The sequence below is a fragment of the Podarcis raffonei genome, chromosome 16 (assembly GCF_027172205.1).
Source record: "Podarcis raffonei isolate rPodRaf1 chromosome 16, rPodRaf1.pri, whole genome shotgun sequence".
Taxonomy (NCBI): Eukaryota; Metazoa; Chordata; class Lepidosauria; order Squamata; family Lacertidae; genus Podarcis; species Podarcis raffonei.
Genome location: NC_070617.1, coordinates 9066707 through 9081259, shown reverse-complemented (window position 1 = coordinate 9081259; position 14553 = coordinate 9066707). Strand labels below are relative to the sequence as shown.

General features: G+C 48.1%; 1 protein-coding gene across 2 annotated transcripts; it reads right to left on the bottom strand.

Moving 5' to 3' along the window:
* Positions 1-524: 524 nt before the first annotated feature.
* FLAD1 (flavin adenine dinucleotide synthetase 1) lies at positions 525-14553 on the bottom strand. Of its 2 annotated transcripts, XM_053370170.1 has the most exons (8): positions 14484-14553; positions 11502-11745; positions 8477-9236; positions 6568-6715; positions 5335-5433; positions 4251-4440; positions 1730-1803; positions 525-934 (listed from the first exon to the last, which is right to left on the bottom strand). In XM_053370170.1, exons 2-8 carry the CDS (start codon positions 11670-11672, stop codon positions 799-801), a joined length of 1578 nt encoding a protein of 525 aa, XP_053226145.1. In that variant the 5' UTR covers positions 11673-11745; positions 14484-14553; the 3' UTR covers positions 525-798. The 2 variants fall into 2 exon arrangements, with proteins under 2 accessions (XP_053226145.1, XP_053226146.1); XM_053370171.1 differs by lacking the exon at positions 11502-11745 and having other exon boundaries at positions 14484-14522.

Genomic DNA, 14553 nt, shown 5'->3' with positions numbered 1-14553 from the left:
TAGGTTTGAAAAACAGACGTGAGCCCCATTTATGCCAGACATTAAAAGCAGTATCGTATCACTTTAAACAGATAGCATTCTGGGAGCTGTAGTTTGTAGCCCCTCACAGAGCTCCAGTTAAACCACTCTAAAAAATTGTTAGATCTGGGAGGAGAATAGCGGGGTCTCCTTGTAACTCTCAACAAACTACAACTCCCAGGATGCTTTGCGGGAAGCCATATAGTATAGTATAGATGGGGCCTTTGGTTCCAGCACCTAGCACAGGGATGGCGGCCCCTTCAGATGTTGCCAGACTCCCAAGTCCTTTCAGCTCCAGCCAGCATGGCCAGTGGTCGGGGCTGATGGGAGCTGTGGTTCAGCAACCTCAGGATGGCACCAGGCTCCCCGCCCCTGATATGGCAAATTTGCGGGTGTGAGAAGGTAAAAGGATTCAAGCGCTACTCTTTGGCACCACTGGACCCTGCAGAGCTCGTATCTCACTTCACCTTGCCCGCACCCCACTGTTAAAACACACAGCAGAACATAACCCAAAGAGGCAAAGAGTTTATTCCCAGGGCCTACTGTCCCCTCACATGATGGACGGAACAGTGCTTACAGCCAACTGTCACAAGGACAGGGCTGGCCAATCACATTGTCGATGTGAGAGCAGCCCCTTGATGGCCCAGCGGTAGTAGCGGCACCGACGCCATTTTGCCTCGGCCTGGCCCAAGTCTTAACCAAGCTAGGCTTCGGGCCTAGTCAGCTCTCCAGCGCTGGCCAGCGGTTGCCGGGGCAACGAGCATCAGGCCTAGCCAGGCTTCAGTGGCGGGAGTTGCGCTCGTCCTCTTCGTTTTCCAGCTCATAGGCCGGCCGGTAGCATTCCCGCCCTGCGGCGTTCGTATAGCGCAGGGCTGGATTCTTCTGTGTGTTACTCATGCTCCCAAGTGAAGTGTAGCTGTCAAGAGGGATCGGGGCGGGGGAGAGAGACAGGAGAGATTTAAGCCACAAGTAAACTTTAGTTATTACCCTCAGGGGGGCTTCATCTCCAATGTGCCTTAGAGCATTTATTTATTTACATTTATTCCCTTCCACAAAATGGTAACAAACCGCTCGATTATAAAAACAACAACAACCTATGAAGTGATTTATGAAACAATGAAACAATGAGGTAAGAAGAGTGGAAAGCAACTATTTAAAGCATTCGAAAGTTAATTGAAATCAACAATTTGCTTTAAAAAACCACAAACCAGATTAAAACGCATGTCTATATGCCTGGGTAGGCTTGCTTAGGCAAAAATGCGCATAAAAGGGTTCCAGCAAAGGTGTCTGTCTGATGTCCACAGGCAGGGGGCTCCGAAGTGTAGGTGCTGCCACACTAAAAGATCAATTTCTTACAAATGCGGAACAAGGATTATGTGGCACCCGTAATGGTGCCGGTTCTGCAAATCGGAGCAGTTCGGGAGGGCATATATGAAGGTAAGATGATTTCACCAATCTGTTAAGGGCTTTATATGCTAATAGTAACACCTTGAATTTGTGGCAATCAGGGAACCAGCAGAGGCGCTACGTGCTGGAAAGGTCCCGCTCCTGTCAGCAATTGTGCCGCAGCATTAATTAACCACTAACTGCAGTTTCTGGATTAAGCTGCATTCCTGGATCTATCACACCCAGACCCTGGTTCCCAAATCAGCCAGCTGGGGTAGAGTCGGTATTGCTATATTATTGTTATTAATTCTCCATCTGTTCTTACCCCTTATCATAAAGAATGCAGTACGGGATGTAGAGCATGCGAAGGAACTTCCATATATCCCGGTATGTCCAGTCCTGGGGAAAGGAGAGCAACGTAATCAGGAGGGATGACATTCCTTCTAATTCCTCTACTCTAGGAAGCTATCCAGCAAATGAAGGAAAGTTTAGACCTGCCATATATACCTTCCTAGGCACAGAGGATCAGAGGAGGGCCAGAGGCACGTAATGCTGTGTTTAAGAAAGGCAGGAAAAGGGTTTGTACTCAGAAGGAAAAGAGAAGTCTAACTCGGTTGATGTCTCCTCTAGTGAATAGAATGGATCAGATCGAGCCCCCCTGCATCTGCGCAATACATTTAAAGTTGTATCATATCACTTTAAAATGTCATGGCTTCCCCCAAAGACTCCTGGGTACTGTAGTTTGTTAAGGGTGCCATTAAAGGTAAAGGGACCCCTGACCATTAGGTCCAGTCGTGACTGACTCTGGGGCTGCGGCGCTCATCTCCCTTTATTGGCCGAGGGAGCCGGCATACAGCTTCCGAGTCATGTGGCCAACATGATTAAGCTGCTTCTGGCAAACCAGAGCAGCGCACAAAACACCGTTTACCTTCCCGTCGGAGAGGTACCTATTTATCTACTTGCACTTTGAAGTGCTTTCAAACTGCTAGGTTGGCAGGAGCAGGGACCGAGCAACGGGAGCTCACCCCGTCACGGGGATTTGAACCGCCGACCTTCTGATCCTCAAATCCTAGGCTCTGTGGTTTAACCCACAGCGCCACCCACATCCCTAAGGGTGCCATTAGGAGACCCCTATTCACCTCACGATGGATTAATATCCTACAGCCTTTTAAATGTATTTATGGGATGAGGCGGTATCGTTTTGTTTTTTCTGCTTTAACTATTTAGTTGTGCTTTTATATTGTATTTTTATCTTGTGAACAGCCCTGAAATCTTTTGACAAAGGCTGGTGCATTAAACAAACAAACAAACCAGTTACAATTTCCAGAATGGGTTAACATTCAGTCCCTCTTCCCAGGGAACCCTGGGAATTGTAGTTCCATGAGGGGAGTCTCAGCATCTTTAAGAAACTCCAGTTCCCAGGATTCCTTTGAGGAAGCCATGCCTTTCTCGGGGTATATTTTTATTTACTTTCAATAATACTATGTAGGAACAGAATAATAAAAAAAAGTATTCAGCATGTTTTGTCATTTTTGAGTCAGAGGCAGTTATCGCAAAGGTTGGCAAATGCAATACAGCAATACAGATCAAATAACTATTTATCCCCCACAAGACAACTGACCCCCCTCCAAAAAAAATCCTTTTATGTTAGCAATCCACACAAACTGCATTCTCCAGGATAACACTTTAGCAAACCTCTATTACACATGGGAGACAAGGGAGATAAATAAGGCCAGGAAAATGGTTTAGATGACAAGATACGAAAGGATAAAGGTCATCACCAGTAAGCTCAGTGAACAAGAGAGGAATACTAAAAAAGAAATACAGATGTTAAGAGTTCTGGATTTTTTACATAGCACAAAGAAGGCGAATTGTCTTCCTTATTAGTGCAACTAAAAAAAGAGCAGCAAGTTGAAGTAAATTTTCTCTAGCCTGCTTTAAGTGCATAGCGCAGATGACATCTGAGAAGCAAGATCTGAAGCCAATGTTTTATAGGGGCTGGAGGCCAGGATTGGTCCATGGGGGGGGTATCAACTGACCGTATTCTCCCATGATGCTAGTACAGCAGCGTAGGTGGCACCCTTGAAGCCCTGAGCTCAATCTGTGGCTGTTACCAGGGTGCTTTGTCGCAGTCCGGGCGAGCCACGCCATGCGGCCACGCTTCCCCCCTTCCACACTCAGACCCTTAGCTGCAATCTCCACCCCCATCGTCCAGCCCAGATACTGAGGTCCAGCGCCGAGGGCCTTCTGGCGGTTCCCTCCCTACGAGAAGCGAGGTTACAGGGAACCAGGCAGAGGGCCTTCTTGGTAGTGGTGCCCGCCCTGTGGAACGCCCTCCCATTGGATGTTAAGAAAATAAACAACTGTCTGACTTTTAGAAGACATTTGAAGGCAGCCCTGTTTAGGGAAGTTTTTAATGTCTGATGTTTCATCGCTTTATTATTATTATTACAGACATACCTCGGGTTACAGCCGCTTCAGGTTGCGTTTTTTCGGGTTGCGGACCACCGAAACCTCGAAGTACTGGAACGGGTTACTTCCGGGTTTCGGCGGTTGCGCATGCACAGAGGCGCAGAATCACAACCCGGGCATGCGCAGATGTGGGTTGTGAACGTGCATCCCGCACAGATCACGTTCGCAACCCGAGCGTCCACTGTATTAATAATAACAATATTTTGTTGGGAACCTCCCAGAGTGGCTGGGGAAACCCAGCCAGATGGGCGGGGTATAAATAATAAATTTTTCATCATCATCATCATCTCTGCTTACTGGGTGAGATGCCTCTGAGGAACCCCGACAGACCCACCCAGCCCCCTTTGACATGCCACGGCGCCTTTGCTACATACCAGGAGAGGGTTGACCCGCATATATTGGGGCCAATCGGCGTCCGTCATACAGAAGGGCGTCAAGGTGCATGAGTAAGGGTCCGTGCGGCGGGTGCCCATCAACACAGCCTCTAGCTGTGGCTGTTGCGCCTTCAGTTCGCCCAGCGCCTGTTTGATGTTCCCGTGGACATTACACATCTGAAGGTTGTACCTGCGGGAGGTAGAAGAGGGAGTCTCACCTGATGCCAACATTTTTTTTTTTGGTGCCGGACAAAGAAGACCTTTTCGTTCGCAACAGATTTAATAACAATGACGGCGATCGCTGAGGACTGCTGCATTTTAGATCTGGGTGGAAACCATAGCTGTCAACTTACAGATTTGAAAATAAGGGATCAGCAGCCTCGAAAATAAGGGATCAACAGCCAAAATAAGGGACTTTCAGAGCACAGGGATGCTCAACTTCTGAGCTCCTCCGAGCCAAAGGCAGAAAGCCCAGCCAGCAGCCAAACGAAGCCTCAAGCGGTGGTTCCCACAGCGCAGCAACCCGGCAAAGGGGATGCAGCAAGGAAAACCACCTTCACCTCTCCGCTGGGAAGTGCTGAGCAAAGGCGAGTCCCCAGGCAACGCGGCAGATTTGATCAGCACAAGGCATGCAAGCTCCACCCCCCAGTCCTTCTTAAGACTCCTTATTGGGTGAGCAACGCAGCCAAGCAACACAGTTGGAGCCTCCCTCCTCCCTGGCCGGCAGGGAGGGAGGGAGAGGAGCTGCTTCCTTTGAAACCCGGAAAATTTAAGGGACATCATCAATAAGGGACAGCAGCGGGACACAGCGCTGGGAAAAGGGAGTTTCCCGCCAAATAAGGGACGGTTGACAGCTATGGTGGAAACAGCAAGGAGTCCTGCCGGGATGTTGGGGCCTAAACAAATCCCCCAGAATGCCAGCTTACAGTGCTGTTCCCATTTCCAAAAAGTCCTCTAGGTGGTACTCAAAATGAAACAAACACAGAATACGGGGATACAACAAACGAAGGTGCCGATCATTTTGTTTGTTGCCTGTTAAGGGACTTCACACCAGCCCCCCAGAATGAAAGTACAGGTTTTGTACCGCTGGGCTGTGTCTTCGATGAACTCCTCCATCTCGGGAAACGGGGACACAATCCGGATGTAAAGAGCCTGCAGCTTCTCCGACCTCTCCGGACACCGCCTGGGTGGGAAAGAGAGAACACAGGGACCCTTCATTTCAGTGGGAACCGGTTAAGCTGCCTTAAAAGGTAAAGGGACCCCTGACTATTAGTTCCAATCGTGACCGACTCTGGGGTTGCGGCGCTCATCTCGCTTTATTGGCCGAGGGAGCCGGCGTACAGCTTCCGGGTCGTGGCTAGCATGACTAAGCCGCTTCTGGCGAACCAGAGCAGCACACGGAAACGCCGTTTACCTTCCTGCCGGAGCGGTACCTATTTATCTACTTGCACTTTGACGTGCTTTCGAACTGCTAGGTTGGCAGGAGCAGGGACTGAGCAACGGGAGCTCACCCCGTCGCGGGGATTTGAACCGCCGACCTTCTGATCGGCAAGTCCTAGGCTCTGTGGTTTAACCCACAGCGCCACCCACGTCCCACACTAAGCTACCTTATACCAGGTTATTTGTCCACTTAGGCAAGAATTGCCTTCTCTGACTGGCAGTGCGGCTCTCCAGGGTTCTCAGGCAGAGAAGGGACTTCTTCCCTCTTAGTAGGTAACTGGTTTTATTTTTAACTGGAGACGCAGGGGCAGAACCTGGGCCTTCTGCATTCCAAGCAGGTGTTGCGCCAATGAGCTATGTCTGCCCTGCTACCCCCAAGGCACCCCATTCCTCATGGGGGCCAGCTTCTGGGAAGTCCACAGGCAAGGAAAGAAAAGGTGCTTTCCCCTTCCCCACTTGCAACTGGCACCCAGGGATAGACTGCTTCGGAATAAGGAGGTTCTCTTTATTGCTAACAGCTGCTGCCTTTGCAGGCAGAAAAATTCATGCTGGACAAGCCCTGATTCTGAGGTCCTCAAAAAGCCACAAATGGGCACCTGCCCCTCCTGATTTGTATTTTTTGTTTTTTATCGTTCTTCCAAGAAACAAATCTGAAATGGGGGAAAGAGAAAGGAAGAAGAAAAATGCAGATAAGCCAGTGATGAGGACTAGAAACTTGTGCTGCCTTGTTGAAAAATTCCACAAGTTGGGAAACGACTAAGCTGTGCGATTTGTTATGCAATCAGGGCTAGAAAAGGCTTAAAACAAACAACCTTTGCCTGGTCCCAATCTAGGGAAGCCCGAATGAGAAATACTGAAAGAAGAGGATGCAAAGTACCTCTGTACGGCAGCATGGAAGAGGTGAAGCAAGGCTGTGCAGTCCTTTCCCCCATTGAATCCGACACAAAGCTTTGACAGGGCGTACTTATCCAAAGCTTCCTCAATGGTCCGAATTGCTGCTGCCACCTTCTGGCCAAGAGGGGAACCTACAGAGAGGTAAAAGCAACTAGGATGAAACAGGGTCTTTGAAAAATAATAGTAATAAAAATTAAAAACATCATTACTTTTATTTGCCACCTTTTTCTCCAAGGAGCCACCAAGGTGGTGGGCATGGTTCTGCCCTCCATATTTTATACAGTGGTACCTCGGGTTACATACGCTTCAGGTTACAGACTCCGCTAACCCAGAAATAGTGCTTCAGGTTAAGAACTTTGCTTCAGGATGAGAACAGAAATCGGGCTCCGGCGGCGTGGCAGCAGCAGGAGGCCCCATTAGCTAAAGTGGTGCTTCAGGTTAAGAACAGTTTCAGGTTAAGAACGGACCTCCAGAATGAATTAAGTACTTAACCCGAGGTACCACTGTACTCACAACAACCTTATAAGGTAGTTTAAGTTGACAAGACTTGACCATTGGTGAACTTTGACATAATCATTATTACTATTACTAAATTTCTATACTGCCCTTCAACGGAAGATCACAGGGCACTTTACAATATAAAAACACAAAAATACTTACCATAATAACAAACAGAAACAATACCCTGCCCCACTTTAAAAGGCCGTGGGTTGTTTAATGAGCCTAAGGCCTGGGGGAAGAGGAACGTTTTTGCTTGGTGTCTAGAATCACAGAATTGCAGAGTTTGAAGGAATCACAAGAGCTATCGAGTCCAAACCCCAGCAATGCAGGAACCTTTCGCTCAGCGTGAAGATCGGACCCACGACCCTGAGATTAAGAGTCTCATGTTCTATCAGCCAATTAATGAAGGTGTCAGGCAGGCCTCTCTGGGGAGAGCATTCCACAAATAGGGAGCCACTGCAGAAAAGGCCCGTTCTCGTGTTGCCCCACCCTCTGGACCTCACATGGAGGAGTCACATGAAGAAGGGTCCCAGAGGTTGAATGCAGAGTCCTGGAGTGTTTATATGGAGAGAGTTGCACCTTGTGGTCCTGAGCCATTCAAGGCTTTATAGGTCAAAACCAGCACTTTGAATTGGGCCTGGAAACTACTTGGCAGCCAGTGCAGTCAAGCCAAGATTGAGGTTAAATGCTCAAACCATCTTGCCCTGGTAAGCAACCTGGCCACCGAATTCTGCACCAGCTGAAGTTTCCAAACCGTCTTCAGAAGCAGCCTTACGTACAATGTGTTCCAGTAATCTAACCTAGAGGTTACCAGAATGTAGGCCACAGAAGTTAGGCTATCTCTATCCCGACAGGGGAGCAGCCGGGTCAGTAGCCGAAACTGATTCTAGGCATCATCCGTGACGCTGGCTGGGGGCTGATGGGAGCTGGAGTCTGAAAACATCGCTGAACTACAAATCCCATCATCCCTGACCACAGGCCATGTGGAACTGATGGGAGTTGGAGTCCAAAAACATCTACAGGGGACCACAGGTCCCCCCCCACCCCTGCTCTGCCTACTACACCACGCTGCCTCTCCTTTCAGCCCCTGCACAGTCCTGCATTCTTAATCTCATGGTCCTCTATCCCCACAGATCCAGCTGTACGCCAGGCATTATAGTGGTACCTCTGGTTGCGAACAGGATCCACTCCAGAGCCCCATTTGCAACATGAGCAGAATGCAACCCGCGTCTGCGCGTGTCGTGATTTGCTGCTTCTGCGCATGCCGTCATCTTGAGCATCTGCGCATGCGCGAGCGGCGAAACCCGGAAGTAACCCTTTCTGGTACTTCCGGGTCGCCGCAGGATGCAACCTGAAAAGATGTAACCCGAAGTATGACTGTATTCCCCTACCGGATTCTGCTAAGCCATACACGTCCTGGGCTGCCTGCGAGACGGGATCGGCCACTAGGGGCACCACAATCCCCGGCGGCAGGTGCTTCATCAGGAAGGCCACCGCTTCCTCCAGGTCCTCTTCCGAATCGGAGTCCAGAGTGAGCTTGACCCGGAAGTAGTTGCTGGCCCAATCTGGGTAGGAGCCCAGACTCGTGCGACGTCTGAAGTTGGCGTTGGCCCGATCAAGTATGGGCGCGATGAGGGTTTCTTCAGAGTTGACAAATATCTCCTGCGAGCAGAACTGGGTCTTCTCGTTGCGGAAGAGGTGGCCGAGACCATCCAGCGCTCGCCTCATCAGCGACGGGATGCCTGGGAAAACGTAGACGTTCCGGACGCTGATGAGTGGGTAGGGGAAGCGGCGGCCTGTCTTCTCGTCCTCGCCGTAGTTGAGCAGCGACGACGCGGGGACCCGGGCCAGCTTCATCTCGGGGCAGTCGGCCCCCGTCTTGCCAAAAAACTTCTTCACCAGATCCACCATCTCTGGGTGGGCAACGACCTTCTCTCCGAAAGCCTGGGCGACTGCCTCAAAAGTCACGTCGTCATGAGTGGGGCCAATCCCGCCCGAGGTCAGGACGTAGGTGAACTTGCTGGAGAACGACGAGACTTCGTCGGCGATGGCAGCCACGTCGTCAGGAACCACGGAGATCTTGGCCACCTTCACACCCAACGAGCGAAGCCTCTTGCACATGAAGAAGGAATTTGTGTCTTGGGTGTAGCCCTGCCGAAACAAGAGAGCTGTCAGTGCGAAGGGGTCTGCTACAAATATTGCCAAATCCTGCATCCTATTACATATTTCACTTAATAATCCACACTGGATTACGGCAATCCAATCTGCGTGGGGCTGCCCTTGAGGATGACTCAGGAACTTCAACCGGTCCAAAATGCAGAGGCCGGATTATTAATTTATTTCATAATATTTGTATACCGCTTGATTGCAGAATACCTCACAGCGGTTTACAAAAAGGAAAGAACAATAGGATACAGTTGAGTGATTGGATAAAACTATGGAATGAAGGTTTAAAATTTACTGCATGTAATGCATTAAAAGAAAATGTGATGAAAATGATGTATAGATGGTATATTACACCAGTGAAGTTAGCAAAAATGTATAAAGTTAGTAATAAATGTTGGAAATGTAAGGAAAAAGAGGGAATATTTTATCACATGTGGTGGGAATGTAAAAAGGTGAAATGCTTCTGGGAGATGATATATAACGAGTTGAAAAAAATGTTGAAATATACATTTATAAAGAAACCAGAAGCATTTCTCCTGGGTATTGTTGGAAATGATATAAATAGAAAGGAATGTAAGCTTTTTCTATATGCAGTAACGGAAGCAAGAATATTATTGGCCCAAAAATGGAAGCAAGAAGAATTACCAATGAAGGAAGAATGGAGGATGAAATTAATGGACTATGCGGAACTTGACAAACTAATAGGAAGGATCCGAAACCGGTGGGACCAGAAATTTACCAAAAACTGGAGTAAATTTACGGATTATTTGAAAAGTATTTGTGACAATCAGACGACGTTTGTAGGTTTACAAGAAGTTCTGTGAGGAATAATATTAGAAATATTGTAAAAATGGAGAAGGAGAGATGATATGTTAAGAGATGTAAAGGCAATATTAAGTTAGGAAATGCATAAGAAGTGATTAAGATTTAGGATCATCAGAGGTGTTGAGGGAAGTCCAAATAAAATTGTATTTGTGATAAATTGTGTTGTTATGTTTTATAATTTTGTATGACAAAAACCAATAAAAATATTTATATATAAAAAGGAAAGAACAATAGGATTATTGGTTAAAAACAAATAAACATGTAGTGGTGAGGGTGTATCTTGTAGCTTTTTTCTGTTCCTTTTTTCTTCAGTTTCTTTCTTTTAGTTCCTATAATTAGTTTGTTTTTTTATAGTATTGTGAAAACTTCATTAACCACCACCCCAAATAAAACATTAAAAAAATTAAAACCACCAAAATACCCCCCCCCAAATGCATCATAAAAATATCTAGGTAGGCTTGTCTAATCAAAAATGTTTTTAGCAGGTGCTGAAAAGGCTACAGTGAAGACGCCTGCCCGATGTCAAAAGGCAGGCAGCTCTAACTTAGTTCTTGATTTTGTTCCACTTTGGTTTTTGTTATCTTCCTTAAGCCTCTGGGTTAGGGAGGTGGTTGATGAAGGACCCTGCGTGAGAGGCAGGGAAGGGAAGATCTCCCAGGTGAGAGCTAGAAAACTCTCGCCTCTTTGTGTGTGGGACAAGATTTAAGATCTTCCTTTGAGAGAGGACTTTCTTATTTTCCTTCCTTTTTTCCTTTTCCTTTCGTTTAGGTTCATTTTGTTTTTAATTGTATTCTGAAAACTCTTAATGAAATCTCATAAAAACAAAAGATCGATTTAGATTACTGGCTGGGGTTCCATGTAGATCATATAGACCAGGGGTCAGCAAACTTACCGCACCTCGGGCAGGTGTCTCCAGCGCCGATTGCACAGCGGGCCGGGGAGAGCGTGCCCATATGCGTGCACACATGCTATTTCCGGCGCACTTCCAGGTCGGAGGAGCACCGGAAATAGATTGTGTGCACGGGCCTCCTCCGACCCGGATGGGCAATGGAAATAAGCTTACACATGCGCAAATAACGCTTGCGCATAAGCTATTTCCAGTGCTCCTCCGACCCGGAAGTGGACAGCTGTGCAGCGCAGCGCTGGTAAGAGCGGGCAGCGGGGGGTCGCTGTGGGCCAGATAAACGAGTCCCTTGGGCCTTATCCAGCCCACGGGCCTTAGTTTGGGGACCCCTGATATAGACTAAATTGCGTTGCCTCTTGCAGGAAGGAGGATGGGGACAAACCTAGAATCCAGCTCTGCCTATTACTGCCTCTGGCTCTGCCTACTGTTGCCCTCTCTGCCTCCAGCCCCCAATGGGCATCACCAACTGCCACTGCGTCTAAGACAAGGGCCATTGCCACACCTTCCCACAGCTCACGCACCTTTAGAATCTCGTCCCCGATAACTATGATCCCAGCTGTCACGGTGCCATCCGAGGTTCCTTCACTGGTTCCGGGAGCGGCGGCGCTGCTCTGTGCTGCCATGGCTCGGAGATACCCGCTCTGCCGTCCCGTGTGCAGAATGCCCTGGCAGAGCCGGAGGTTCCAGCGCATCACTGCCAGTGCTCAGCAGGGCGTAGGGGGGGCCCACATGGCAAAGCAGCAAGGAGGCTGGCCCGAACTAAAACTTGGGAACAAGCAAGATGATCACAAAGTAGGATTCCCTGTTTACCTCTCCTTGTGATGGACCACTCCTTGTAAGGCCTAGTACGTTTAAAGCCACCCAGATGCAGGAGTGGAGACTTGGGCCAGCTCACTTGGTCACCTGCATGGGGTTCCTTCTCGCCTACGGCGACCAAGCTACGGCTGAATGCAAAGCTGGCACCAGATTCCATGGAACAGCACTGAGTTAGAATTAATAAACAGTGAGAATGAGCACTGACATGTCCACAGGGCAGGAGCGAGGGTTATGGCTGTGTACACATGAAGGCACATTCAAAGCACATTCTGTCCCATTCTGTGTGTGCTCTGAATGTGTCATCTGGCGTAGGGGTCCCCAACCTTTTCTTTTGGGGGGAGTTCCACAGGCACATTTGGAAACCTGAAAGACTGCAGCAGGCCCCGCAAAATACCCATTTCACAGAAGAGACACTGACAATGCTCAGAAAGGTCCTCTCCAAAACAGGCAAAACCTCCTCCGTGCCTCCAAACAAACAAGGTAAAGGTAAAGGGACCCCTGACCATTTGGTCCAGTCGTGACCGACTCTGGGGTTGCGGCGCTCATCTCGCTTTACTGGCCGAGGGAGCCGGCGTACAGCTTCCGGGTCATGTGGCCAGCATGACTAAGCCACTTCTGGCGAACCAGAGCAGCGCACGGAATAATAATAATAATTTATTATTTGTACCCCGCCCATCTGGCTGGGTTTCCCCAGCCACTCTGGGCGGCTTCCACAGAGACCAAAAATACACTAAAATATCACACATTAAAAACTTCCCTGAACAGGGCTGCCTTAAGATGTCTTCCGTATGTCAGGTAGTTGTTTATCACTTTGACATCTGTTGGGAGGTCGTTCCACAGTGCCCTCTGCCTGGTTCCCTGTAGCTTTGCTTCTCGCAGCGAGGGAACCGCCAGAAGGCCCTCGGCGCTGGACCTCAGTGTCCGGGCTGAACGATGGGGGTGGAGACGCTCCTTCAGGTATACTGGGCCAAGGCCGTTTAGGGCTTTAAATGTCAACACCAACACTCTGAATTGTGCTCGGAAACGTACTGGGAGCCAATGTAGCAAATGCCGTTTACCTTCCTGCCGGAGCGGTACCTATTTCTCTACTTGCACTTTGACGTGCTTTCAAACTGCTAGGTTGGCAGGAGCAGGGACTGAGCAACGGGAGCTCACCCCTTCATGGTGACTTGAACCGCTGACCTTCTGATTGGCAAGTCCTAGGCTCTGTGGTTTAACCCACAGCGCCACCCATGTCCCTTTTGACACATGCATGAAAGGCCGGTAACATCCCTTTCCAAAATGAAGGAAGCTCTCCCCTGTGGTGCTGGCTGCAGCCGATAGGAGTGCGGTCCTAAACACCTGGAAGCTTCCAGGTTGGTGAAGTCAGAGCTACACTTGCCCTTCCCTCTCAAGGAATTCAGGAATCCAAGATCTCCAGCCAAGCTACATAGCAGAAGCACCTGCTCCTTCCTCCCTGCTTTGGGCCTAGAATCCAGGGGTCTCAAGGATGGGTGCCAACTGGTCAGAAAAGGAAGGAAGGAAAGCACCCTAGCTTCAATCTCTTGAGCAAAATTAGTGAAGTTTTGATGCACATATTATTATTACTATTATCAAATTTACTAGTCGCTTGTTCGTACAAGGTCTCCAAGCATTTTTAAAAATAAGCAAAAATGCATCGAGCCATTAAAAAATTGCATAAAACATGAACATCCTCATAAAACACCTACACGCACACACAAATGAAACACCCCAGCTCCCCCTATTGACTGCAATATGTTAAAATCAATATATATGTGTGTAAATAAATTAAAACAAGTATTACATTATCTACAATGGTACTTCCCAAACTTACAATAATTGGGTTTGAAAATTTAGTCTTACTGGCCTGCCCCTTCTTGGAAGGTAATTTGGGGGGAGTTTTAATAATACTATTTTATCTATTATATATGTGTGTGTGTGTGTGTGTGTGTGTGTATACATATATATATATATATATGTATATATATGTCATATACCATTTGAAACCCTTTCCTGTACCCCCTGGGGTATGCGTACTACAACTTTAGGAAACACTGGTCTACAATATTCTTTGAGAGGGAAGGGCAAGATAGAAATAACAATGACCTGTGTTTATATGAGTAGACACTCATGCCCTGGCTCAGGGCACCAATCTTACCAAACTCTGCCCCAGTATATATCGGTAGATCAATGAAAATAAGCATTGTGTTGTATAGAATATTGTATTATTATTATTATTATTATTATTATTATTATTATTATTATTATTACCCACTCTTGGACTTCATTGTGAAAATCAGGTAAGAAACCTAAAATAATTATTAATAAAAATTAATAAAACAACATAATAAAATCAACAATAATAGGTGAAGATGTGGCTGTCACGGGAGATAAACTTTGCTGATCGCTGCAGATCCAGCTGCTCTTAAAAGGCACAGCTTCAGGGGCCAGTGCGGAAGTTGGCAACCTTCAGTCCACTCCAATGCTACACGATTTCGGCTCTAACCCTGTTTGTGTCCCCTTGGAGGAAAAGCACTCTGCACGTGCCCAGAGTTCCTCTCCTTCGCATCCTTCAGGACACAGAGGGGAAGGGGATGGCCCTGAAAACACATCCTGGCACGGAGCCTCGCGAAGACCCCCAAAGTCATATTCAAAGCAGCCTCCCCTCCCTCGCTCTTCCTACTCACCTCCCGTCTCAGATCAAAGCTCATCGAATCTCCCCGCCCGCCTCTTGCCCATTGGCCGCTCCATCAACGT

Excerpts from the sequence above, each read along its gene's own strand:
- FLAD1 (XM_053370170.1), bottom strand. The coding sequence starts at position 11,672 with ATGCGCTGGAACCTCCGGCTCTGCCAGGGCATTCTGCACACGGGACGG. Across the intron at positions 9,237-11,501 it reads TCGGGGACGAGATTCTAAAG|GGCTACACCCAAGACACAAA; the intron begins GTGCGTGAGCTG and ends TTGTTTCGGCAG. Across the intron at positions 4,441-5,334 it reads ATCGAAGACACAGCCCAGCG|GTACAACCTTCAGATGTGTA; the intron begins GTACAAAACCTG and ends TACCTCCCGCAG.